Source organism: Chrysochloris asiatica, unplaced genomic scaffold (genome assembly GCF_000296735.1).
Source record: "Chrysochloris asiatica unplaced genomic scaffold, ChrAsi1.0 scaffold00009, whole genome shotgun sequence".
In the NCBI taxonomy this organism is placed as follows: Eukaryota; Metazoa; Chordata; class Mammalia; order Afrosoricida; family Chrysochloridae; genus Chrysochloris; species Chrysochloris asiatica.
Window position 1 is genome coordinate 3991528 of NW_006408527.1, and position 27322 is coordinate 4018849.

The following is a 27322-nucleotide window of genomic DNA, read 5'->3' on the forward strand; positions in this document are numbered from 1 at the left end:
TGTCAAGGACTTCATTCTCCTTGGATCAACTATCAACACTCACGGAAGCAGTCAAGAAATCAAACGATGTATTGCATTAGGCAAATCAGCTTGAGGACTAAGGTGTGCCTGACCCAAGCCATGGTATTTTCAATAACTTCATATGCATGCGAAAGTTGGACAGTGAATGAGGAAGACTGTAGAAGAACTGATGCTTTTGAGTTATGGTGTTGGAGGAGAATATTGAAAGTGCCATGGGCTTCCAAAAGAACCAACATATCTATGTTGGAAGAAGTGCAGCCAGAGTGCTCCTTGGATGTATGAGGATGGCCGAACTTCATCTCTCATACATCGGACATATTGTCAGGAGGGACCATTCGCTGGAGAAGGATATCATGTTTGGTAAAGTGGAGGGTCAGAGAAAAAGAGGAAGACCCCCAACGAGATGGATTGGCCAAGTGGCAGCATCTATGGACTCAAGCGTGGCAACAGTAGTGTGGTTGGCCCAGGATCGGGCAGTGTTTCATTCTGCTGTTCGTAAGGTCGCTTTGAGTCTGTACCAACACGATGGCACCTAACAACAACAATATGCATGGGAAAACTGGACAATAAATAAAGAAGTCTAAAACATTGATGCTTTTGAATTAATGGTGTTGGTGAAGAATATTGAACATTCCGAGGACTACCGGAAGGAAAAACAAATGTGTCTTGGCAGAAATACAGCTGGGATGATCCTTGAAAGTGAGAATGATGAAACTTTGGGGTCTTAAAACTCATGAGCAGTCCTCTATAAGGTACAAGTACTGGTTCATTATCTTTTAATTCCCATTTTTATAAAAAAAGATAATGGACCAGTAGTTGTACTTTTTTTTTTTGTTAAAGGAGACACCCGTCCCTGAAGACAGATATCATGCTTGGTAAAGTATTGTTGTTATTGTTAAGTGCTATTGAGTCGATTCCAAGTATAGGGTTTCTAAGGAGCAGCTGGTGACTTTGAACTGTGACCTCATGGTTCACACACCCTGTGTAGGGTTTCCAATAAGCAGCTGGTGAGTTAGAACCACTGACCTTGTAGTTCAAACTGACCTTACAGTCCAGCACATTAACTCACAGTGCCACATCAGGACTCCATAAGGCATTTACCGGTAGATAGCCATTATTGCAGGGTTGTGCATACCATGGTATTTACTCCTGTTGCCTTTAACCCTTTCACTTCTCCCAGTGACTTCCCCCATTTGTCTGTAGGAAAGAATATCAATGAAAATCAAAGGTGTATGGGAACAATTAGTCCAATTTACTAGTGTACCATGGAGTCCTGGTGTGGTGCTGTAAGATAAGCACTGGATTGCTAACTAAAAAGTCGGCAGTTCAAACCCACCAGCTACTCTTTGGAAACCCTATTCAGGATTACTCTGAGTTGGAACTGACTCAGTGGCACTTACCAACAATGGACCACGTGAACATAGTTTCCACAATCCTGAAATCAGATTGAAGAACTAGATGATGCCTGTCTACCAGTACCAATCACTCTGAGATGGATCACAACAGAAAGTTGTTAGTAAAGTAGGAAAAAAAACTGTGAAACAAACTCAAACTCATGAACAAAAACCAGATTTACTGGTTGGATAGAGACTTGTGGAACCCGTGAGACTATGGCCCTTAGCCACCCTTCAGCCTGGAAATGAACTCACCCCCATCGCTCAATTTTTAGTCAAACAATAGACAAGTCTAAATGAGAACAATGATACTAGTTATTAATGGTGTTGGTGAACAATATTGAATATTCCACGGACTACCAGAATGAAAAACAAATCTGTCTTGGCAGAAATACAGCTAGGATGATCCTTGAAAGTATGAATGATAAGACTTTGGGGTCTTAAAAGTTTGTGAGTAGCCCTCTATAAGGTACAACTGTGTTGTTGTTAAGTATCGTGGGTCGGTGCTAGAGAGATATGCACACCTTAGAATGATCAACCATTTGAGACCAAAAAGGGTGGCATTTATCCCAGGACAAAGTACAAAGGCCTAGGAAAGAAGGAGGAATGGAAACAAGAAACACACAGCCAAGTGGCGTATGAGATGTTTCATGGTGGGGATTGCAGTCAATGAAATGAAACAGCTTGTGTATGAAATTGACGATCTGCTCTGTAAACCTTCACTCAGTTCACAATAAAAAGGAAAAGAAAGATAGTGGGATTTTCCCATATACTTTTTGAAGCCCACTCATGTGGTGCTGGTTATTTGCCATGGAATTGACTCACAGAGATCCTGTATTGGATTTCCGAGGCTGCAAATCTTTACGGAAGTAGAAAGTCTCATCTTTCTCCCATGGAGGGGCTGGTAGATTTGAACTGCTGACCTTGCAGTTAGCAGCCCAACTTGTAACTCACTACGCTACCAGGGCTCCTTCATTCATATATCATTGGTAAGTGCTGTCGAGTTGGTTCTGACCCATTGTGACCTTGTATAAGGTCTCCAAGGAGTGGCTGGTGAGTTTGAATTGCCAACCTTGCAGTTCAAACCAACCTTCCGGTAGAGTGCTTATCCTAGAGCACCACACCAGGACTCCACACTCACATACTAACCATGTATTTTATGCCTTTTAAAAAACAGAAGTGTTCTGAAATCCTAGAATTTGAAAACATATTGCAAATGTTTCCTGTTTTTGTATGACTTTTGTTCAGAGTCACCTATCCTGAGCCATGGTATTTTCATGTACATGTGAAAGTTGGATGGTGAATAGGAAGATCATAGAAGAATTGATGCATTTAAGTTATGGTGTTGGAGAAGGATATTTAAAGTACCATGGACTGCTGGAAGAACAAACAAATCTGAGTAGGAAGAAGTACAACCAGAATGCTCCTTAGAAGACAAGATGACCAGACTTCATCTCTCATACTTTGGATATGTTATCAGGAGGGACCAGTACCCAGAGAAGGACATCATACTTGGTAAAGTGGATGGACAGCGAAAAAGAGAGAGTCCCTAATGAGATGGACTGGCCCAGTGGCCGAAGCAATGGGCTCAAGTATAGCAGCAATTGTGAGGATGGTGTAGGACTGGGTGGTATTTTGTTCTGTTGTACACAGGGTCACCATGAGTCAGAACCAACTTGATGGCACCTAACAACAACAACAGCCAAAACCTTAGCATTTGTTGGTGAATTTATTGTAACAATGTGATGTTTTCTCTTTTAGGTAAAACTTGTAAGTAAATAATTCAAATGAATAAAGCTAGCCTTTCTTTATTATTTTTTTGTGAGGATTATGTTTTCAATTATTATATAGGCATTAACAAGCATCAAAATACATGTGACACAAGTGTGTCATCAGGTTCTGATGAATGATGACAATGGTTGTACATGTTATTCTAGAACAAGGCAATCAGCTCACTTTTATGATTTTAGTAAATCATTACTAAAGTAATGATTTGAAGTTACATCTTTACCTGTGGTAATTTCTTAGTGATTCTGTGGCTGGGTTATTCAACCTGGTTTAAAGCAGGCAAGAGTTAAATAAATACAAAAAGATGGAATATTTACTAAATTGCTGCAGATGCCTTCATCCTTCCAAGGGCTGACCAGTGATTGAATATTTTAGCACAGAAATACACATTCATGCTCTTTTGCCTGACTTAGTTTGGAGAACAGAATTTATATTTGTATTGTTGATAGCAAGAGAACTGATAGTGAAAACTGATTATTTTCATTTAGTAATTTTTTTTGATAGTCAAGAAATCAAATAATGTATTGCATTGGGCAAATTTGCTGCCCATGATCTCCTTAAAGTGTTCAAGAGCAAAGATATCAGTACACCTGACCTAACCCATGGTATCTTCAGTTACCTCAAATGTATATGTAAAAGTTAGACAATGAATAAGGAAGACCAGAGAAGAAATCATACATTTGAATCCTGTTGTTGGCAAAGAATATTCAAAGTATCATGGCATGGGCTACCAGAAGAACAAATGGGTCTTGGAAGAAGTATAGTCAAAATGCTGAACTTAGAAGCAAGCATGATGAGACTTCCAACACATACTTTGAACATGTTATTAGGAGGGACCGGTCCCTGTAAAATGACATCACTCTCAGTAAAGTAGAGGGTTAGTGAAAAAGAGGAGGAACCTCAACAAAATGCATTGATACAGTGACTCCAACAATGGGCTCAAACTTAACAACTGTGAGGATGGCGTAGTTCTAGGCAGTGTTTCGTTCTGTTGTATATAGGGTCACTGCGAGTACGAACTGACTCCCTAGCACCTAACAACAACAATGCTTTGATATTACATTGATTCCAACACCCTCTGCCAACAGGATTAAAATATAAAGTCTTTATTATTTCAGTAACAGCAAAAGAAGGCATCTGAAAGGTTAAGAAGGCTCAGTCCCACAATAATTTGGACAGACAGAAAGAAAATAGAGCCACAGCAAATGGTGTATAATAAAATAGATTCCAAGCAGGCAAGAATTTCTGCTAATTTCTCAGGTTCCTTACTCAAGGATAAAGAAGACATGATTTTAAACCAAAGTAAGAAATATCAAAGAAATTTTTCAAAAGCCATACAATAAATGTTCTTAGTATGAAACACACTGACAATCATGTCTGAGAAGCAAAGTTTTTTTTTTTTTTTTTTTTTAAGGGTTTGAAGTTTTACATTAATACTTAGTTTTTAATCTCACCAGAGTAGCAATAATAAAAGCTCTCCATTCTCATAGTACAAGCAATACATTTGCCATTCTTTGACTTTAGAGAACATCTTTCCTTCTTCTTAGGATCATTAAACACAAGCAGTGGTTGAATTAAGACTACAGCATTACTTTCAGCTAAAGATTTTCAGGTTTTAAAAATTTCAAGGTGAAACTGAAAATTGAAAATTGAATCTGAAACAAGAGATTTCAGAGAGAAATCTAGTCAGCTATTGCAAGCTTCTGAAATTAAAAAAAAAAAAAAAAGGCCATTTCTATGGTTGGCAAGCATTGGTGTTAGGCTCATATAATAAAGAATTATAATGAAAGGGAAACCTCATAATTGAAAGGACACTCACAAATAGTCTGTGGTCCTACAATTGGACACAGAGCCAAACATTGTCACACACTTTAAAAAAAAAATCAACCGGCACTGAGCTTGTAATGTATATTTTATTTTGCACAAGCTTGCATATATACTGCACATACATTCAGTTTAAGAGAAGAAGGAAGGCACACAAGGCAATTGGACTACTGTATCCTTTAAATGGTACAAAGCAAAAAGGTAAAAGTTTGGAGAGTATACAAAAGCTTAAAACACACAAAGTAAAATCCCGTCCCACCCACCCCCCAACAACTTTCTTTTTTTTCCTCTTTTAAAATTTAGTAGCTGCCAAACTAAATTTTTTTTTACTTTTACTTTAAAATCAATTGTCTACTGCACCTTTTTTATTTTCTTTTTAATATGGACAGGGAGTTTCATTGTTTTTATCATATCAATTAATATTACAGTACATCCTTGGTAATACAAAATTGTACACCTTCATCAAATAAATTAGGATAAATTAAACCAATAAATTATGCAAAGTCTTCAGAACAATAGACAACAACAAAAATCCACAATTGAAATTGCCTCTAGCTAAAACAAAACAAAACAAAACAAAAAATTGACTTATCAGTTCAATTATTCTACTATATTTAAATCAAAGGGTCTTTATTACAAAAAAAAAGAGCTTAATAATGCTATTTACAACATATTGCTAAATAATATAAAGGCAGTGTTTTATCACGGTTTATAACTATGTACATATGAGAAATGGCTGGGAAATATCAGGGGAAGCCACAATCTTTAATTAATTAGGTAGTACTGAGACCAACCCCAAATACAATGCTTTTTTCTAACTCTAATTTTGAAGTGGTCATATACAATTTAAAAACCCTTTTTCTTTCCTATACGGAGGAACTGAGTGTTAAAAAAATACAGATGAATATATAGTCACTAAAGAAGGCCAGTCTGTTTGCCTTTTCAGCTCCTGTTCTGTGCGTTTTGGGGGTGTCAGATTTGAGAGAGGGCTCAGTTGAAAAGACTTAAAGTCCAGATGCTTCCAGAGTCTGTTATATTCTTAGAAGAATAATTATAAGAAGATGCAAAGGTTAAATACCAGTTTGGATCCCAGCTTTGAAAGTGAGCATTTCAACTTAAGTTTTATAGATGGTTTATAACCAGCAGGTCTACAGAAAACTGTATTTCCTTCAAAGTAACATTTAAGTGCAATACAGTAGCTGCTTACTCATATAAACCAGTTACTTTTTTTTTTTTTTTCAAGGGGAGCTTTTTGAAAACAATGCTGCTTGTAATTTACAAACACAGTTTGTACCAGATGGAAACCTGTACCATTCACATCAATGAATGTAATATACATGGCAACGAGATTTTCCTCTGTCCTTAAATATACAGTGCTGCTTTCAGGGAAGTCTGTAAACTTTGATAGATTTATTACTTTTGGGGTACAGCCTATTTTTAAAGTCCCCAAATCTTTAGCTTTATGACTTAATATTAACCTGTGTGTTTGTGTGTGTGTGGGGGGGAGGGTGGGATGGGGTGGGTAGATGGGAAGTAGGGGTTATTTATTAAATGTCTTCATGTACATAGAAAAGAAATTTCATACATTTACAGAAACTGCATTGCCCTTGCCCTTGACATCTGATGAAAGAGTGTTATCTTTTAAAAGTAAAGAGCAGGATTTTCAAGAATGCTTTCAACTGTCTATAGTGTTCTTAATAAATTCAACAGATGTGAGAATATAGTTATTTATTAAAATCTCATGTCTTACCTAACAACAGCCATGAGGTTAAATATTTACATTGCTTTATAAAAGTTCCCCTCTTGGTTTAGTGTTTTGTTGGGTTTTTTTTTTTTTTTTTAATAATTTTTAAAAATGATCTTCACCCACATCCCTAGTACAGTAACAAAGATTCTGCAAACATAAAACACTTTAATTAAATAATACTCAGAGGCACAAAGCAAACTTCAGGAATATGTGGGTGAACAGTTCCTTAAATAATTACTACATTCTAACATCTTCCACGTGTTTTACCATTTAATGTGAAACGTCCAGAGATACAGTGAGAATGAAATGTTTTGTTGTTGCAAATAGAACATTCTTTTCCACAAACATAACAAATGTTTAAAATAGGTTCTTAAATCTAGATAGGAAAAGGTAAGCTTTCCACTTCACACGCATATATATAGTGTATATTTTACATGTGTGTATATGTGTGTATGTGTTCTTATGTGCACATAGCTGTACACACATATATAGCACATGGTATGAAATATTGCTTCTATACTACTTTTCATTAGGCTAAGAAAACACAAGATTTGCACCACAGTTACAAAAAATTGGCTTCTACAAGAATTTTCCAAACTTGAATGCTGCTCAAACAATTGAGGAAAAAATAATTTGCGGTATCAAACTGTTCTAAAAATTCTCTTCTTCAAAAACGTATTCTCCCGCTTTTTTAAAAAGACACAAAATATGCATAGCTATTAATGTTATGTCAAACAGCCAGGGAAAAAAAATCTAGTGTTTATTGCAGCTGTAGTAATTGGAAATAAAATAAAAAAGATGAGATTGAAAGCCACAGAAGGCACAAGAACAATTGTACTTGTGGGGAAACACTGGTATTTTGAAGGATTTAAAAAAATCCCCCCGCTGGTGCAGTTTAGGTCTAGGCACAAACTATACCCTCAAATGAATATGCAAGAAATAATTTAGGGTTAGCAGAAAAGAAGTAGTGATGGTGCATTTCAACATGGACTTTAGACCCCCACCCCCCACCCCCCATAGAAACCGTCCCTCACACTTAAACTTACAGTGAAAGAAAGTTAACTTTCTCCCAAATAGCCAATTTTCCCTTTGAGAGAGTTAGTTGAGCTAACATTTTAAAAATAGTGATTTATTTCTTTCTCAACTGTTAATTAAATAGGTGGGTTTGAGAGACAGACTTTCATTATTTCTCAATGCACTTGGAGTCACAAGATTTCATGACTGTAAAGGGGATACACCACTCAAAAGCCATGTGAGGGGCATCTATTTTCAGAACAAAAGAAGTGAGTTTGTCCCCATGATGCAGTTTACACTCTGAAATAATTTCTCAGCCTCAGCGAAAACTGACGTTATTAATCAGTAGATAAGGGCATCGCCATTTGGTTGTGAACAGACACTTTTGCTTAATTTGCCTATTTAAGTGAGAAAGGCAAGGAAAAAGAATACTCAGAGTCCAAATAAAGTCTGAAATTAATGTTGAATTTGCCCCAGATCAAGAAGACAGCTATCATAAGTTCATCTACACTGTGGCTTTGCCTTTCACCTTGCAAATGGCAACACAGTGCTGATATGACTTACATGGAACGCAAAGATCTAAGTGGATACTGATGTGAACAGTTGATTGCCACTCTCTTTCACCTGAAGTCAAGAGTGAGACCACAAATTAAGACTACTTCCCCACTTTGTGCTGAAGGATTTGTTTCTTGGTTTTGGGCATCTTATTCCAATGTACTGATTATCTTGTTTTGTTTTAAGCAGCAAGAACAATTGGATCTAATGACTCTGTGTGTATGGTGTAGGAATGCAAGGTGGGAGATCTCGTTGGCTTTGGTCAAGAGTGAAGGGGTTGGTGCTCCATCCCATGTCGCTGCCTGCTCTGTCCACATGGTGAACATAGGCTAGGTTCCCAAATGATGGCAGGGCAACATACGACTGTACAGCTTTATTTAAAGTCAGCAGGTTTTAAGGCTTTGTGCTGACAGTAATTGCATTCATACATTCCTGTCCATCGGCAGAATTTGTAAATGATGTGAAATTAGTCAGCAGGGTCAGCTAGTTAGTCAGCTGGGTCAAGTTGTATTCTTCAAAATCAGATGTTAATTAAAAAAAAAATTTTTTTAACTTAAGGAAAATATAGTATTTATGTTCTTAGGATCTAAATACCAGATTTGCCACTGTATCATTTTAGGATGTGGATATCAAATTATCTGAGGGGAGGGAGGGGCCTGGAATACACTGTTAGCAGGATCAATGAATTCTTACTGCATCTGCACTCAACCCATCTAAGAAAAGGACAAGTGTGAATGCCGCCAGATGTTCTCAAAAGCAGGCATGGGATGTTGTACACCTTAGACAAACTGGGGGAAAAGAAAAAGAATGAAGAGGAGAAACCATTGAAGAAAGCATAAAATAGCAGCTAGCTTTGTTATGTGTGCTGAAATTGTGTCTTTTGGGTTAATCCCAAACTTTCCTATGCTATACACTCTTCTCACATTTTGGTCAATCCTAGCTTCTGAATAAGAAGAGACTTTATCAATTGTTTTAAAATGCTGTACTTAAAACAAAGAAACAATTAGACTGTGACCACTTTCAATACCTATCAAGGTGGGTGTGGAATTGTTTATGAAAATAGGTCATGCTCATATGTGTTCCTCCTAGCAGGTTAGCTGGTGGGTGTCAGCAAACTTCTAGTGTTAACAGGAATTGTATGGCCAAGAGGGGATTTTCCTTTATTCCTTATTGTAGAAAGGTATTCAGAAAATAGTGTTTCAGGGAAAAGAGATAGTGTTAAATAGTAAACAGAAATAATAATCCTTTGAGGCATATAAACCAAGTTGAGCAAAGAGTACATTGAATATTTATGCACCTTTTAATATCTGAAGTACGATGAAGGTAAATAGAAATAACAGATTAGGATTTTCCTCTGTGAAGAATGATAGATGCTCACTGATTATGAAGAACAACATATTGTACAATTAAGAGAGGTGGTTAGAAGATATCCTGTATGAATTTCCAGTCTCAACTGGGAAGAGTCAGCTTTGTGCAAAATTGCTTTGCTTCCATAAGAAACTGGTACTTGTTTGGGGTGGCTGCCACTTCTCTTAGGAAAAACTTGAGAGTTAACGATTATTTTTCTTTTGGAATTTGGTCCTTTGGGGTACAGTTTTAAACATGTAAGAAAAATCAACGCCACGAGTTCAAACCAAGTATTTAAATTTCTGAAGTGGTTTCATTGAATTTTCAGTCCTCCTTAGCAGTAAAACGATGAGACACATCACTGTAGAATTGTGTTGCGTCACTGGGCTCCCCTTGGTCAACGACATTTGCAAAAGTCATCAATCAAGCACAGGCATTGTTAACAAATACCCTTCCTTGCTAATATCGACTTTATACACATCAACATTTCTTTTCCCTGAAAATCAACCCTATTTTAAGTCTTCAAATGTTAAGGGCCTTGGGCAAAAATAAACTGAAAATGGAAGGAAAATTACCATCCCCTTGCAATGGAAAACAAAAGAAATGAGGGAAAGGTGAAGAGGAGGAATTACCAGCTGATTTCATAACACATCCATGCCTCCCATACACATATATATGAAATCAAAGTGTAGACACATATAACTTAGACAGCCAAAGGGGACCGCTACTATTCAGACATTCAAAAAGAGTTGTTGAAATTTCTACTCATGAAGCAGCTCTTGTAGGCAGTTTGGGGATTTGAAAATCTCAGGGACTTCACTATCCAGCTTGCAGATGACCTTGTATATGGCCTTCTTCCAGGAAGGATCAACATCTTTGCCTGCGATAATGGCATTGAAAAACTCCCGTAACGTGATCTGCGCAACTTCCAGGAATCTCTCTGGAACCTGCTGATACAAGGAGACAATGGCATTAATAAAGTTTTCAGTTTCAAGTCTCCAGTTCTTCAAAGGATATTGAGCTAAGTTCTTTCTTTCAGAGAGGGGCTTACATGGCACCTGCATTTTCTAAAAATGGCCGGCAGGCCTCTATTCTCTTATGTAAAGTTGTTATATATAGTAGCATTGTGATGCGGAGTTGGCAGCTTAGTAGAGTTTTAGAATGAGGCGTGTGCAAAAGGCACATGCAGAACTACTGAAAAACTAGGAGTCTAGTGTGAATATTAGGGTCAAGAAAAGGGGGCGTCACTGTGGGAAGAGATTCTTAATGGCTCTTAATAACAACAAAACAGTAACTCCTGAAGATGTCTGCAACTGATTTTCAGAGTTTGCATCATATTTCTTTTTGCTTTTCATGATGAAAACAAAATGTGCTCTCAAAAGTAAGACAGCAAATAACTGGGTTTCGATATAAATAAAACTCAGACTTTAAGTAAGAAACTTTCTAAAAATTTCAGTTTCTTGCTTGCTGACCCAAATGCTGAATTGTGTATTAAGAGTAATCTGCAACATAAAGTGCTCTACTTACATAATGGAGTAAGATAATACCATTAATACTTGGTCACAAAATAGAAAATTTGTAATTAATCCTAAAACACTACATCAGAAACTCACTTTATCTTGAGATCAAATGAGTTCCAAAAGACATCTAAAATAATAATAATAATAAAAGCTGGCATTTACTGAGTACTTAATATGTACCAGGCCTACTGAATATGTTATGCCATTCAATTCTCCCAACATCTCTCTATTGTTACCCCCACTTTGAAATGAGACCATTGAGGCTGGGGGAGGGGAGATCAAGGGAATTGTGTAAGGTCATTTATTTTTTTGCCCAAATATTCCTTTTGGAACCTCCATTTGTTAAACCTTTTCTTGCACAGCAATCTCTCTCTGTGTGTACAGCTTTCTGTGTATCTAATAATCTTAACTTCTTGACTAAGCAGAGTGGTAACTACTGATGAATCTATTTAGCATTCTTTGAAAGTTACTCATAGTGAAGCAAAACCTATCTTACCCAAAATCAAGATAATAGATTCACAGAATCCTTCCATAACTCATATTTTGGCAAGTATACAATGACACTTAGTAGATTTATTTTAGTAGGGTACATTGTTGCTCTTGTTAAGTGCCATCAAGTCGGTTCTGACTCATAGCAACTCTGTATCGGGTTTCCAAGGCTGTAGATCTTTGTAGGAACAGATAGCCACATCTTCCTCCCATGGAATGGTTGGTGGGTTCTAACTGCTAACCTGTGGTCTGAAGTCGAGTACTTATCCTACAGAGCATTGTTTTATTTTCACATTAAGTTTAGAACCATGAAAAAGTAAATGCCCTGTAGTTATATGTGTAGGCAGATCTACACAGTGAAAGAGATGAAAAGTTTTCAGTTCCAACATGCCACTTGTTGTTGTTGTTGTTAAGTGCCGTCGAGTCGGTTCCGACCCATAGCGACCCTGTACAGGGTTTCCGAGGGTGTAAATCCTTACGGGAGTAGAAAGCCTTATCTTTCTCCGTAGAACAGCTGGTAGTTTCAAACCGCTGACCTTTAGGTTCGCAGCCCGATTCGTAACCACTACGCTACCAGAGCTCCTTACCCCAGGTTAAAGGGAAGTATTGTCATTATCGAACATGTTCAGTTCTCTTCTCCCCACTTTTCTCAATGGTTGCAAAGGAGATTTTATAATGGTACTCAATTACTCACAAAAATGAGAGTTATCACCAAACAACTCTGCTTTTCACCTTTAAAACTGGACAAACAAGGTCACTGCTTTTAATGACAAATCACTTGTCTCTTATAAAGAAACTTAATAACTCCTCAGAAAAAAATAAAAGAGCTCCCCTTCTGGGGCTAAGAGGGTTTAAGAAAAGTGAGGATTTTGAACAGATGTGCCCATGGAGTTCTGACTCATGGTGACCCCATGTGTGTCAGAGTAGAACTGTGCTCCAGGTAAGAAGTGGTCTCGATAGTCCACAGAGCTCTGGAGATTGCCTCCAGTTCTGGTGTTGTGTGATAGGACATGTATTGGACTGCTAACCGCACGGCCAGTGGTTCAAACCCACCAACCACTCCTCAGAAACCCTATATGGGTTGTTATGAGTTGGAACCAGCTTGATGGCACACAACAACATTTATAGGTTGGGAGGGATTTGGAGAGAAGTTCGCATACCCACTCACCTTATTAGCCATCACATTTCCATTTTGAGTACTCTTCCCTCCTCCCCCTATAGTTCACCCTTCAGATTTTATCATTTTATCAGACGGGCATCAATGAGGGGCAGTATCTGGCCAGAGAACAAGTAGGCAGTGCAACTACCCTCTCTGACTACTTGGTTTAGAAGTTGTTAGTCAAATACTGCAGAAACCTAACCATTGGGCATTTACAGAACAAATATTTCAAGAAGTGTGGTTTCACTGGCCTCTGGCAGAAGACTCATGATGAAGGTCTGTGTTCCCTGAACACATGGCAGAGTGCAGAACAACAGATCAAGGTCACTTTTGGGGGCATTTTGTGCAGCCGCCACCCCATTGCTCATCGTTCACCATGCTTGTTAATGCCTTGTGATGGGTTGTATGCTTCCTAAATATTCATTTATTGTGACAGTAATCAGAGGCTGTCCTATACCATCTCTTTTATTTGTATCTTGAAGTCATTTAACTTTTCACCTACTTAGAGCTAGTTTTAATGAAGTTATCACAAGCATCTTTAAATAAAACTGCACTGCCCATACTGTGTATTCCTCACAGTGCCCCGCAGAGTCTTTTTCAGTGTCCTGTGGTTCACTGCCACTGAGTTGCCCTGGTGTATGGTAACCCCATAAAATGTTTCCCAGTCTGCACCATCCCCAGGATCAGTTGTGGATCCAGTGCTGTGACCCAGAGGGTTTTCATTGGCTGGATTTCAAAGGAGATCTCCAGGCCTGTCTTCCTTGTCTTTTAGTATGAAAGCTTCCCTGTAACCTGTTCTGACAGATGGTGGTGATCATGCATGAAGTCAAATGGCTAGTAATCTAACCCGGGTATCCCACATGGAAGGGGAGAATTCTACGACCACTGCTCATCTCCTTCTTCTGCATAATCACTTGGTAAATGATTCATAATGTGATTTTGCCCATAACACAACAGAATCACACAGTGGCATTACTAGGGTTGTGGGTCATCCAGTGCAATAACTCATGATGTCCCCCCACCATGGATCTCCTCCCAAACCAGACAAAACAGCATCCTTAATAATATCTATTGTTGTTGTTGTTAAGTGCCATCAACTCAATTCTGACCCATAGTGACCCTGTATAAGATTTCCAAGGAGCAGCTGGTGAGCTTGAACCACCGACCTTGAGGTTCAAAGAGACTTTGCAGTCCAGCGCATTAACCTATAGCACCACACCAGGACTCCAGTAATATCTAAACTTATTTGTAATCACAGAATCATATGTGGTAAGTATAGTTATAAATTGCTTACATGTAATATTTCTTAGACAGCATGATAACTAAAGCAGAATTGTTTTATAAACTCTCTACACTGAATTGCATTATTAATTACCACATTATTTAGACCCTGAGTAGACACCTTTTTCAATTTTTTCCTCCTTTCCCTTTAATTACTACTTCATTCTTCAAAAAAAAATGTATTGATATAGGTTCATAAATACTAAGTGTCACAATGTTGTAGCTGCAATACCAGCACATTTGCCAAAATCAATGGCTAGAAACACAGAAATGAAGACAACAGTGTGTGCATGCAGACAAAAACACAAGATTTGAAGCATCACTGTAACTGAGTAATAATGCTAGCTTAGACTGGAGCACATTAGAAAGTCTGAAAAAGTAAATTAGCATAGAGCTGTAGCCTGGTGTGTATTCTGATACATGGATACTAGAGTTATGGTGTGGCGCTGTGGGCTAATGCACCAGACTGCAAAGTTGGTTTGAACCGCAAGGTTGGTGATTTAAGCTCACCAGCTGCTCCTCAGAAACCCTATACAGGGTCGCTATGGGTCAGAACCGACTCGACAGCATGTAACAACAACAACATGCTGGGTTTATGAAAAAAATGTGTGCATTGTTATAACTAACGACAGAAATACTTTCATTAAAAAAAACCCAACCAATTCCTGCTGAAACACTGCAAAAAATGTTTATAAACACTATCCCAAAACACTGATATTTTGGTGTCACCCCACCCAGCGCACTCCCTAGTGACACCACTGGAATCACACTTGAATCCCCTTCGAGAAGTTTAATACAATATGATTGAATTTTAAAAATTGGAACTGATCTCAGAAATCATCATTGTGTAGGTGAAGAAACTAAGACTCAGGAAATAACTTGTCCAGGAGTTTTTCTAGAAAACCATGTTGGCTGCCTTTTAGTGAATTTTCAGCAGTTTGTACTTTCATGGGGCTCCTGGTGTGGGGTGTGAGTTAATGTGCTGAACTTCAAAGTCAGTTTGAACTGCAAGGCTGGCAGTTCAAGCTCACCAGCTGCTCCTGCATAGGGTTTCTGTGGGTTGGAACCAACTCGAGGGCACTTAACAACAACAACTGCTTATATGAGACATCACACCTGGATAGGCTATGGATCTATGATAGAGAAAAAAACCACAGAGAAGCTGTTTTTGTGTACTTTCAAATGGATTCCAACTCACAGCAATCCTATAGGACACAGTAGCACTTCCTCATAGGGTCACAGTAGCACTTCCTCATAGGGTCCTAGACTGTCATCTTCACCGAAGCAAATCACCACATCTTTTTTCCAGTAGAGCCTCTGAGTGTGCTTGAACCACCCATCTCTCAATAGCATTATAGCACTTAACCACTACATCAGCAAGGTTTCTTACTGAGGAGGAAGTAATGTTGAAATACATTGGAATAGTATAAAAGATTCGCAGGAGGTGACTTTGGCAATTAGGTTATATTCTGAATCTATGAGATGGGCTGCTAATATAACATACTCTAGTGTTTACCTTCAGGCAATTCTCATGCTATGGACTGGGCTGGATAAAAGAAAGTTACACGAATGGACGTCAGAAAGTTTGTAGAAAAATGGAAGGAAAAGATAATGGATTTTTTTCCCCATGAACTATTTGAAGTCCCCTTGTATTGTTAGATACCAAGGTAATGCATCAGACTGCAAAGTCTGCATGGTCAGTGGTTCAAGCTCACCAGCTGCTCCTTGGAAACCCTATACAGGGTTGCTATGGGTCAGAACCGATTCAACGGCATTAACAACAACAAGTAATCTTCTAAGATGTTGCCAATATGTTCCATCCATGGGTAGAAATATTACCCATGGAAAGAGAGTTCCTCCAGGCTCTGCTTCAAAACTTTCCCCAACTCCATTTGACAGTAAAGACTAGCCTCTCTGATATTTGGGGGGAGGGATAAAGAGTGGGTGGTCTCAAAATTTAGGCATATATAAATGGTGATGCCCATATTTTTCTGTTCTTTTTTACACTTAATGGCTTTCCAATCACTAATAAACATCTGCAGAAAATCCCTTAGTGACAAGTAATCCCTTATCTAGGTTTCTTTTAATAGAACCCAACAATCTGCAGAATGAACCCTAGAGTATCTCCTCAGCATCAGGTGGTAGCAGTCAATCAAGTCACTGGAATGCAAGACAATACAGGCTGCTGGGGGGGCTGAGCCTGAGGGCCATGCCTTGGGACATGTCACAGGGGAAAAACAAAAGGCTTCCAAAGTCTCTGGCTTGAACTTTGAAGCTGTTGTGGGAGCTGCTTTGTGGAGGGTTCTTCAGGAGAGGAGAGTGGAAACTCTGTGTGGATACATGCACACCAATTTGAGAACCTCACCCTAAATGGTCTTGCTCTTTACCTTGATATGTGGAGGATAATATCATTGTCATGAAGCACGGAAAGATACTCATAAATTTGAACAGGGCTGCCTGTCAGCGTCTACCAATTTCATCTGGATCATTTGTGCTTGCATCTCCTCAGAGCAAAGGAGGGCCCTGAGTACTTACTTCAGTGAAATGGGAAAAACGAGAGATGTTTCCAAGTTGGCTCAGACAGCGGCTGCGCTGTACCCACTGCGTGTTGGGTGGGTGGTTGCTTCTCATTCTTTTAGTATTAATATTAGTATTATTATTAGAATGAGTGGCAAAGACTTTTTTTTTGCTCGTCTTCCTCCTCCTCTTCCCAGTTGCTTTACCTTCAAGGATGATTTGTTTTATTAAACTGACAGTCCCTAGCCTCTGCAGTACATAATAAAAGCCTGACATAGCAGGCTGCCTGCCTTCTGTGTCCTGCAGATACCCATCATAAGTGTCAGGACATACCAAGGTTAGCGGTCACTGCAAGTGTGCTTGCTGGCCCAAACCTTGCCAAACGTACTTGGCAGCTGAATGAATGTCACAGAGAATAGAAGGGGAATTACAAAGGTTAAAAAGAAGACAGCTTCTCCTATTTTCTGGAGACAGAGAAGCTGATTTTTCACACCTCTGCAATAACCATCAGCGCATTCATCGGCTTCTTGCAGGGGACCTAAACCTTATTCCTTTCACAGTGCTGGATGGACACCCCTACCCTTGAGCCCCTGTAGAAAGTGGCACACTGGCCTAATTTCCTCAGTGAGATGATATACACTAAAATGGATGGGGAACAAGCCACGCACAGACCTGTCTCTAGATCCTCACTAATAACCAAAGGTACACAAGACTTATCAACCACCTCAGTAGGGTTACAATCTTCACAAGGGGGACCATCTACTCAGTGCATCTTGTAAACTATTATTTTTTTCTTCAGTGGGGAAAAATGAGAAAGGTAAAATATTAACAGGCAGGGGTAGCTAACTGGTGGAAAAGTAAAATCCTGGTTGATATTGGGATGAATTAGTTTGTGTACGGGGTTCCTTTCTCCTTCTGCCTCCTTTTTTTTTTTTTCCCACCTTAAATACTATAAAAGGGCAATAAAATGCTGACTGTAAGAAGACAATGTCAAGGAGAAAAGGGTATTGGTATTTTGGATACTCTTCACTGTTCGCCTTGGAGAGAGAGTTATTCTTGTCACAAACCCTTTTGTCTGCATCTGCTGACTGCTTGCCTGCAGCCAGCAGCATACTTTAACTGTTTTGTCACCTCCTAACATCACATGCATCAGCTGTTGGGCTTTTGTTATGGGTATTGTAGAACTAATCCGCTGTGGCTGTTCTACTGTGCAGTAAATAAAACAGAAACGGGCTTCTCAGACAATTCTGCATGAATATTTCAGATGGCTTTTACAACTCCGATTCACAAAATCAAATAAATAAATAACTCTCCCAGCCCCTCCTGCCCCTCCCCACACACAGGAACAAAACCCCTCAAACTAGACCCAGATGCCTCCAAGTCAACCGCATAGAAAGCTCTGACTTGAACCTTAAAGTCATTGTTTCAATGGAGTTGAAAGAACACTGCTTTCTCAAGTTGGGCATCGTGGTGACCATATTTATTGTTAGATGGAAATGCAGAGGGTTTTGGAAAATGGGCAAGGAGGCTCTGAAAACTGGGAAAACAGCTTTTCTCTGTGGGTTACCTTTTAAGCAAATTAGGCAATCCCATCAGAAATTATGTATCATTGGACTTGCCTTATCAATTTGTTTTTATGACTACCTCCACTGTGTTTTATTCCCTACCACTTATGCGAAAGGGGTCAAAGGAAGATGCTTGGACATTTTAGTGCATCCTGACACCCTCTCTGAAATGTTTAGTTGTTATTTTGTTGTTGTTAAATGCTGTGGAGTCGGTTCCAATTCACAGCGACCCTGTACAGGGTTTCTGAGGTTATAAATCTTTATGGGAGCAGAAAGTCTCATCTTTCTCTCAGGGAACAGCTGGTAGTTTCGAGTACAAAAAGAAGAGCAAACTTTTGGCTGGGTTTTTCAAAACTAAATTTATATCATGGGCCGCCTAATGATAAGAACAATGTACTAATCTTAGATGCTATTGTTGTTGTTAAGTACTGTCAAGTCAGTTGCAACTCATAGCCACCCTGTCTAGACTTTTCAAGGAGCAGCTGGTAGTTTTGAACCACTGACCTGGTGGTTAGCAGTCCAGTGATTATTTTACAGCGCCACAAGGTGTTGTTGTTTTTTCTTTAGATGACTTTTATGTGTCTTTGGAGGTGCTAAGAAGGAAAAGGACATTTGCACGCATGCACACAAAGATCCTAGGAAAGGAGACAAACAGTTGAAGCACTTTCCCAAGCATTCATTCACCCTGGTGTGTTCCTGATGCTTCTAAACAAACTCTCCCATCCCTGCTGTTTGTTAAGTAAATATTGATCAAGGAGAGACATAGCGCCTGACAGCAGTGACACAAGCTGGGGAATTATACTGCAGACAGAGTGGACTTAAATGGATAGACTCAGATGCTTTAGTAACTCCTCATAGAGATTACCAGATGAAAAGGCAAGAAACAGCTATACTCTTGCTGCTCCTCTCCACTGTCTCCCTCTTGCTGAAGACTCCTGCTAGAGGTGGAAAAGAGGAACCATGGAGCTATGAGGTGTGATGACACAGAGCCATGACTAAGGGTCTCCCTTTGCTGTCATGCACACCTTTATCCTATGTGTCCAGTGGAGCACTAACTGACCCTTTGGACAAGAAGAAATGCAGCAGGCTGTTCTAGACAAGTTGGGTTTGTAGCTCAATGATTTCTCATTCCACAGAAGGATCAAATGAGAAGACAAACATGAAATATACTTTGGGAAGTATAAGCTATCACCTCATTAAAGTGGTAGTTTGAACCTTTAGAGAAGAACCTTGCTCGCTGTGAGTCATAGAAATATGGCAGGTGAAACACTGTTTTGAGAAATGCTTTGCAGGCAGGGTGGTTGCTTGGGCAAGTTCACTAGCAGAATCAACAAGTTGAGACAAGATGCTTTGTGTTTCCCAAGTCTCATTTTGGTCAACTCATGATGTGATTGCATATACTGTCAGGAGCTGAATGGATATGTACCATTTCCTGGGAAGGCCGATTTAAAATTCATCTCATGAGATTGTCATTGTTGTTGAGTGCCGTCAAGTCGGTTCTTACTCATAGCGACCCTGTATATGGTTTCTATGGGACAGCTGGTGGGTTTGAACTGCCAACCTTGTGGATCAAAGTCCAGTGTTGATCCTACAGTGCCACACCAGGCCTCAACACACATGGTCCCAAAGCAAGGTGCTCTATTTAGAGTTCCCAACACATGGCTATCTGGCATTTCAGTTTTACTAGGATGCCCACACCTCTGCTGAAAAGGGTGAGCCATTAACACTTGGTGCACTGGCCAAGAGGCAGCTTGTCAGTGCCTGTGGTGTTACTGCAAATGAGGTTGAGGACAGTTTTGTAGCAGCAACTGAGCTTTGGACTATAGCTTCTTTTGTTCTGATGCTCCAAGTGGTATTCAGCTTTTGGGGACCTTAAAGGATTAGATGTGTCTAATGTTCATGAGTTATGGTGTTGGAGGAGAATATTGAAAGTGCCATGGGCTGCCAAAAGAACAAACAGATCTGTGTTGGAAGAAGTGCAGCCAGAGTGCTCCTTGGAGGCCAGGATGGCCGAACTTCATCGCTCATACTTTGGACATATTGTCAGGAGGGACCAGTCGCTGGAGAAGGATATCATGTTTGGTAAGGTGGAGGGTCAGAGAAAAAGAGGAAGACCCCCAGCGAGATGGATTGGCAAAGTGGCAGCATCAGTGGGCTCAACTGTGGCAACAATTGTGAGGTTGGCCCAGGACCGGGCAGTGTTTCATTCTGTTGTGCATAGGGTCGCTATGAGTTGGTACCAACTCCATGGATGGCACCTAACAACAACAACAATGTTCATGCTTTTAGGCACTATGAATGGGCATACTTCCTAGTAACTTGTTTTGCTATTTAAATATGTAAGGAATAATTGCTTGTAGGAAGTGGCTATAGTTCAAGGCTGTCCTTTTAAAAAACAAAACAAAACTATGTTTCTTTGGTGTAAGGAACACATAGTAATAAGAGACTATATAATTTTTTTTTTTTACAAAGCTTCAAAAGAACAATGTTCTGTTGAACAAAATTCAGTAGCATTCTGTAAACATTAATTTAAGGAAATCAATAGACTCAGTGAGCTAAAGCCATATTGCAAGATAAACTGGCCAGAGTGCCACTTTGTCAAATAGATTTTCGTTTTCTCGTCTAGATAAAGACAGTTTCAAAATGGGGCAAACGTGTTGCAACCAAGGTTTGAAAAGTATGTGGCCTTCAAACAGTCTGCTCATTCCTACTACAAAGCTGGATAAACATACTTTAAAAATGATAAGATTGGTTTAGAATTGATTTTGCTTTCAAATTTTACATATAGTAGATTTCTTGGTTGTCTCACAGGAAAATAATAAAACCAACCCCGGGCTTAGGAGAAGGGGTTAAATTATCTTGTGAAAGAGGTGGGTTTTTTTTTTTTTTTTTGGAGGGGGGGGCTGTTCAGTTGATGTTTGACTTTAAACAAAAAAGAAGAAAGAAATCTTTATTCTCACTGCCCTAATGGGCAACATGCTCTTTTGCCAAATCTGAAAGGCCAACTCTCTAGTGAGTTTGGAATCAGAGGTTTCAGCTGGTGGAAGCTACTCCAGTTCTTCCTGGGATCCCCCATGCAAAGTCATGCTAATGTGTCACAGAGTGGCAGCAGGGAAGAAGCAAGGCCGGGGGCAACTGTGGGAGAAGTCTAAGTGGGTGACCCACACAACATCCCATCAGTTTCTCCCAGCCAGGCTGAAAGAGTTCTAGGGCTAATTAGAAAAAGTGGCAAAAGGAAGCCATCTCTAGTCTGTAACCATGGCAGGGACATACACATTTAACTCCTGGCAATTTTAGTTTTTAAAAATAAAAACAGGTGCCATCCAATTGACTCTAACTCATGGTTTTTCCATATGTGTCAGAGTCAAACTCTGCTCCACAGGGTTTTCAAGGGCTGCTTTTATGAAAGAAGATCACTGGGCCTTCCTTCTGAAGCACCTCTGGGTGGACCTGAACCACCAACCTTTCAGTTAGCAGCCAAGTCCATGAATCATTTACAACACCCAGGGGACTCCTATTCTAAGTTTAATGGCTTGAAATCCACCAATGCCAGATCAGTTCTTATAAATGTCGGTAGAGTAGCAACCAGAGATGATTCAGTGGCAATGACTCGCTGGAGGAAATGTAATAAAAAGAATGGGCACTCATGGGAAAACTGCCAGGGAAGGATATTAAGGGTTTACTCTGAATGGAACTCCATGAAAAAGGCTCAGAGGAACTGGACTTTGGTCTTCAGTGTGGGGAGGGGCCCCTATGGGCCATCACCTGTTGTATGGACTTCTCTGACAACAGCCTGGTTAAGAACACTCAGAGGCTCTTCTTTGTTTTCTCACCTAAATGAGTCTTTGTCTTTTAAGAAAGAGAGTATTTGAAATATATGATTCACAACAACATTTCTATACTTCTCAGGTGCTAATATCACATGTGCCAATAAAAATATGACATGATTCTACTTACACATTTGCATTTTGTAAACCTGTGACTTTGAGGTAATACAAAAAGAATTTAACATCTTCTGTCTATTGATAAATTGTATGATCATTTAAAATGATCTAAACATTTCATTGGTAACTGCATATCACTAAGAAATATAAATAAAAACTAACTCTTCTATAGCTCCAGGGAGCGAAAATCAATCAACTTGCTGGGAACAAAGTGACAGACATCATTCCAATAAACTCTATGAGACTGGCCAAATGATGTCGTGGGGCTGAAGTTTGGTTTCTGAAATTTGATTATGCTCAAAACAGCCAGTTTATTTGCTTGCACTTGGAAGTCTTGGTGGATGGCCATGCATTTGTTGTGTCAGAGTGGATTTTTCTTCCCTCCCAAACTCTGCAAATGTCTCAAGGAGTGACTCAAAGTTCAAACAAACACACAAAATAAAACAAAAACAAAATTTAAAAGAAAACATCAAAACCTAAAACCTAACACCCATCCTCCTAAGACACTACCCATATACTCTCAGACCTTAACACCTGAACATTCCCTGCTGGGATTAAGTAACAGAGAGGTTGTCCTATAAGAGTTGATACAGGACCTAAGAATCGAAGTGTTCTGGATACAGAAATAGAAGGGACCTCTGATCACATAAGACCAAAAAAAAAAAGTCCTTATTCAGGGGTTAGCAAACTTAACTCTGCAAAAAGTTAGACGGTAAATGTTTAGACTTTGTGAGCTACATTGAAACTCTGTTGCATCTTTTTCTTCCTATTTTTTTCTTTGACAACCCTTAAAAAACATAAAAATCATTATTAGCTTGGGGGGGCCAATAGAAAAACTGACCAAGTGTAGATTTGGCTCATGGGCCATAGTTGGCAACCTTTGCAATGGATAACAACTTTTTGGGGGGCTCGATGGTCTCTCATCTGTACTAATTCTGCTGTGCTCCACTAGGTCAGCATACCAGTTATTCTTGCAGGGTAATAGAGAAGGACTCATAGGAATTCAACCTGCAATGTCTGTCCATTCCTCAGACACAATGAATGATGATTCCCATGATTAAGGCAATCGTGTTAACAAACCACACACTGAGATGGTCAAGAACCAGGAAGACATCTAACCAATCAGCTTGATTCTGAGATGAAAAAAAGGTTAAGCACTGCAAGTTGTTGTTGTTGTTATGTGCCGTGGAGTCAGTTCCGACTCATAGTGACCCTGCACAGGGTTTCCGAGGCTGTTAATCTTTACGGGAGCAGAACGCCTCATCTTTCTCCTGCAGAACCGCTAGTAGTTTTGAACTGCTGACCTTATGGTTTGCAGCCCAATTCATAACCACTACGCTACCAGAGCTCCTTACTGCAAGTAGTCTATAGCATTAACTAGCTATTCGTTAGCTCAGACCCTGGCATCACGTGTCACTGCTATCTAGCAGTCCTTCTGCTATAATTACTAGGTGAGGTGGCAAAGCTTGGTACCACTCTTGGATGGGAAATTATCCTAAACTAACATGGTATGAGTTCTTCAATATTACATAAGGGGAAGCTAGGGCACAGATAATCCTCAGTTACTCCTATTTCGTTCAAGAATGCATTATGTGATTTTTTTCTACAGCAGACTTACCTTCAAAATTAAGCTTTGCTTAGGCTGATATTAAAACTCGTCTGTGGACTCTGTACTTGTGTTGATGGAGCAATGTAAGTGAGGGGCCCAGGGGAGCAGCTGCTAGGAAGTAGGGATCAGGCAGGACAATGGGAACAGCATTGCTCAGAGTAAGCACCAGAGGAAGCGCTGAATGAACAGATGAGATTCAGGTGGGGTTTCAGAGACAGCTGGCAATAACTTAATGCCACTCAAAATAATATCCCCATAGCTTGGGGAAAAAACAGAGATAATGACTGAAAGATCTTTTGTTCAAGAAAGGCCTCTTAATATTTCTCAGAGAATTTTATTAGTTTCTCCTTTACAATTAGCAGTAACCATTTTTGTCATTGAGCTCATTCCCCATGTGTGTCAGAGTAGAACTGTGCTTCATAGGGTTTTTAGTAGGTGACATTTTTGGAAGTAGATCACCAGGCATTTATTTCTTCCATGGTGTCTCTAGATGAGTTTTCCAACTTTTAGGAAATGAGTACGGAGCTTGGTTAGTAGTCAAGCTCCTTAACCTTTTGGACCACCCAGGGACTCACCTGGACAATTATCCCTTGCAAAACTAAGGTTGGGCTATATTTCAAAAGTTACTTAGAGTGTGTGAAGGGCTTTAAGACTCCTTTTTCAAGAAAAGTAAATAGTTTGGGAAGACAAGAGAAACAGATTCCATAATAAACTCAGAAGCCTTTAGAAGTCTGTTAGACCCATACTAAAACCTAATGGGACATCAGTGAACTTTGGGATGGGGAGTTTAGGCAGCTGCCAAAATTTAAGAATGGCCGTTTCAAGACAATTGCAGGAGTCTGCATGTGGGGTATTTTATATGGCTCCAGCTCATTAAAATGATATGCGTTTGAGAACAGTCTATGTGTTGAAGGAAATACAGTGGCCTTGAAACTCTACTTTTGCTGACTCCAGCTTCTAGTCACTTCTCTGCCTCCACCTTCACTCAAACCATCACCCTTGTTCTCAGTGAATATACTGTCTTTTACTAAAAGCCACTTTTGCTGTTGTTTAGTGTCATTGAGTCTGTTCCGACTCACAGTGACCCTGTATAGGTTTCTAAGGAGCAGCTGGTAGGTTTGAACTTTGACCTTATGGTTCGAAGTCCATTGCTGATCAATCCTACAGCGCCACACCAGGAGTCCGAAAGCTACTTTGAATACCAGATTTTATTATTAAAAGTTTGTTGTTGTTGTTGTTTTAAATTGGGTACACAAACCAGAAGACATATGGAAAATTCATACCACAATCAATGGCTTGTATGAGGATTTGATTCCTACCAACCACAAACACACAAGAAAAAAATCCTAGTGGAATAGGCTTTTAGGATCTAGATTACCATCATTTGGTAATACTTAAAGGAAAGGATGGTGGTAGAGTAATCAAAATTACTAGCCAAGCCAAGTCAAAGCAGTTATAGCACCTGAAAGGACTAACTCTACCCCCAAGAAGGGAGATGGAATACAGAGGTGAACACCTATTACAAATGCTGACGTATGTGTAGAAGTGTATGCTAGGTGGCATCTCTCTGGGGGACTGGCATGACAATCTTGCCCTTAGTTGGTACAGACCAGCACCACCTTCTAGAGAATCTACAAACAGCAGGGCTTCCCAGGCAACAAATAAATGTGAGCAGCAAGTACGTAATGACAAGGGCCAAATCAATTGTCTATGAATTTAAAACATGAGTTTCTCTAATCCCAGCAAGGGAGTTTCCAGCTCTCCAAGGGCATAGTTGAGATTTAAATCTGCAAAAGAGGGCCTCCGGAGAAAACAAAAATGGGTGCCCTGGAGATGTTTACTCAGATAATGAAGCTGCCGCAGAGCCCCAGGAGCACAAATGGCGCTGAGCATACTCTGTGGGGGTGACTGCTCACTGCTTCAAGCTTTGCGTGGTGTCCAGGGTTCAAGAGACTTCTTTTAGAATGCAGATGGTTATCTTCCCTCGAAGCTCAGCATTTCATAGCCTGAGCAAAGCTCTGAGTTCAATCTGATCATATTACAGGTGAGCAAAGTAAAGCCCAACAAGGCAGGCAGGTGCTGCCAAAGGCAGACCCTCTAGTATAGTGCTCATTCCACTCTACCCTCCACTCATCACTGCCTTTCTCACACCTGAGACAGGTGAGTGCTCCAGGCTGGAATCACTTGTACAGCCATGCTGGAGGCAAGAAAAACCATGAGTTGTTTCCAACCAGTTTTTAATTAAGCATCTGTCCAATTCTGAGGAGAGGGGATGATAAGAGTTAGCTAACTGGTCAGTGCTTATTCTACAGCGCCACATCAGGACTCCAAATTGTTTTCATAGGATCATTTTAATCAGTAAGTGCTACTGAGATACTATACTCAAGAAACCCAACTCCCAAGGATAAACTTTTGGGGCAATCAATAAAGACCCATTGAGTGTTTGTTTTCTTATTTATGGTTAGTTAGCAAAAGGTGAAATCCTAGGGATACTGATGTAGCAGTGGCAATGTAACTTAAAAATGAATGGACTTCTGGTGTTGCACTGTAGGATTGGCACTGGACTGCAAACCATAAATCAGCGGTTCAAACTCATCAGCTGCTTCTCGGAAAGCCTATACAGGGTCGCTTCCAGTCAGAAACTCCACGGCACTTAACAATAGCAACAGTGAATAGGAAGACCTGAGTAGTGCTAAGAATTAGCACCTTTACTGATAAGTGTTTGACCCCACCCAGAAGAAAGCTCTGACAATTTCCTTCTGAAAAGTCCACTACTGAAAATTCTATGGAATATTGTTCTACTATGACACACACGAGATCACCGAAAGTCAGAAAGACAACTAGTTTGGTTTCTTGACTTTACAAATGAGTAAGAGCAAATGCTTATGTAATACTTACCATGTGCCAACACAAGGAGACCTGATAGCATAAGAGGTAGTTGAAACCCACCAGCCACTCTGAGAGAGAATGATGAGATGGTCTGCAAAGATCTACAGCTTCAGAAATCCTAAGAACCAGTTCTGTTCTGTCCTACAGGGATGTACCAACGAGTTGGATGTTCCAGTACATTCATGTACATTCATATAAATCTGGTAACAACTCTGTGAGGCCGGCAATGTTATTTTCTCCATTTTACAGATGAGGAAACAAGTGTAGAAAGAGTAAGTCAAATGTCCAAGTTTCACAGCTAAAAAGTCACAGAGCTGGGATTTGATCCCAGGGACTGATTCCAGAGTCCATAAACTCTACATTATTCTTAATTCAGGACCAGTTACAGTAGAAAAACCTTCCAGAGGATTTCAGGGTGAAGATTTTAAGGGAAATGGTATCTATTCAAAAGTGAATGCTCTATTTCCTGCCTGACAGAGTATCATACAGAGGCCAGCACTCGCTTGCCATAGCTGTAAATTTAACATCTCATGTCCAAGTCTAAGTGTGTCTTCATATCAAACACTTCAATACATTATCTATAAAAAAGCTAAAAACATCTAGATAGATGGGTGGATTTTTCTGGATTTTTTTTTTTTTTTTTAAAGAGAGAAAAGCCA

General features: G+C 39.7%; 1 protein-coding gene across 1 annotated transcript in view; it reads right to left on the reverse strand.

Annotated features, from left to right (window-relative positions):
* Positions 1–9935: 9935 nt before the first annotated feature.
* PROX1 (prospero homeobox 1) overlaps positions 9936–27322 on the reverse strand; it is a 56885-nt gene continuing 39498 nt past the window's right edge. The window contains exon 5 of the mRNA XM_006834009.1: positions 9936–10637. Within this exon, the coding sequence (XP_006834072.1) occupies positions 10452–10637 (186 nt within the window). The 3' untranslated portion in view covers positions 9936–10451. The remainder of the gene's footprint in view (positions 10638–27322) is intronic.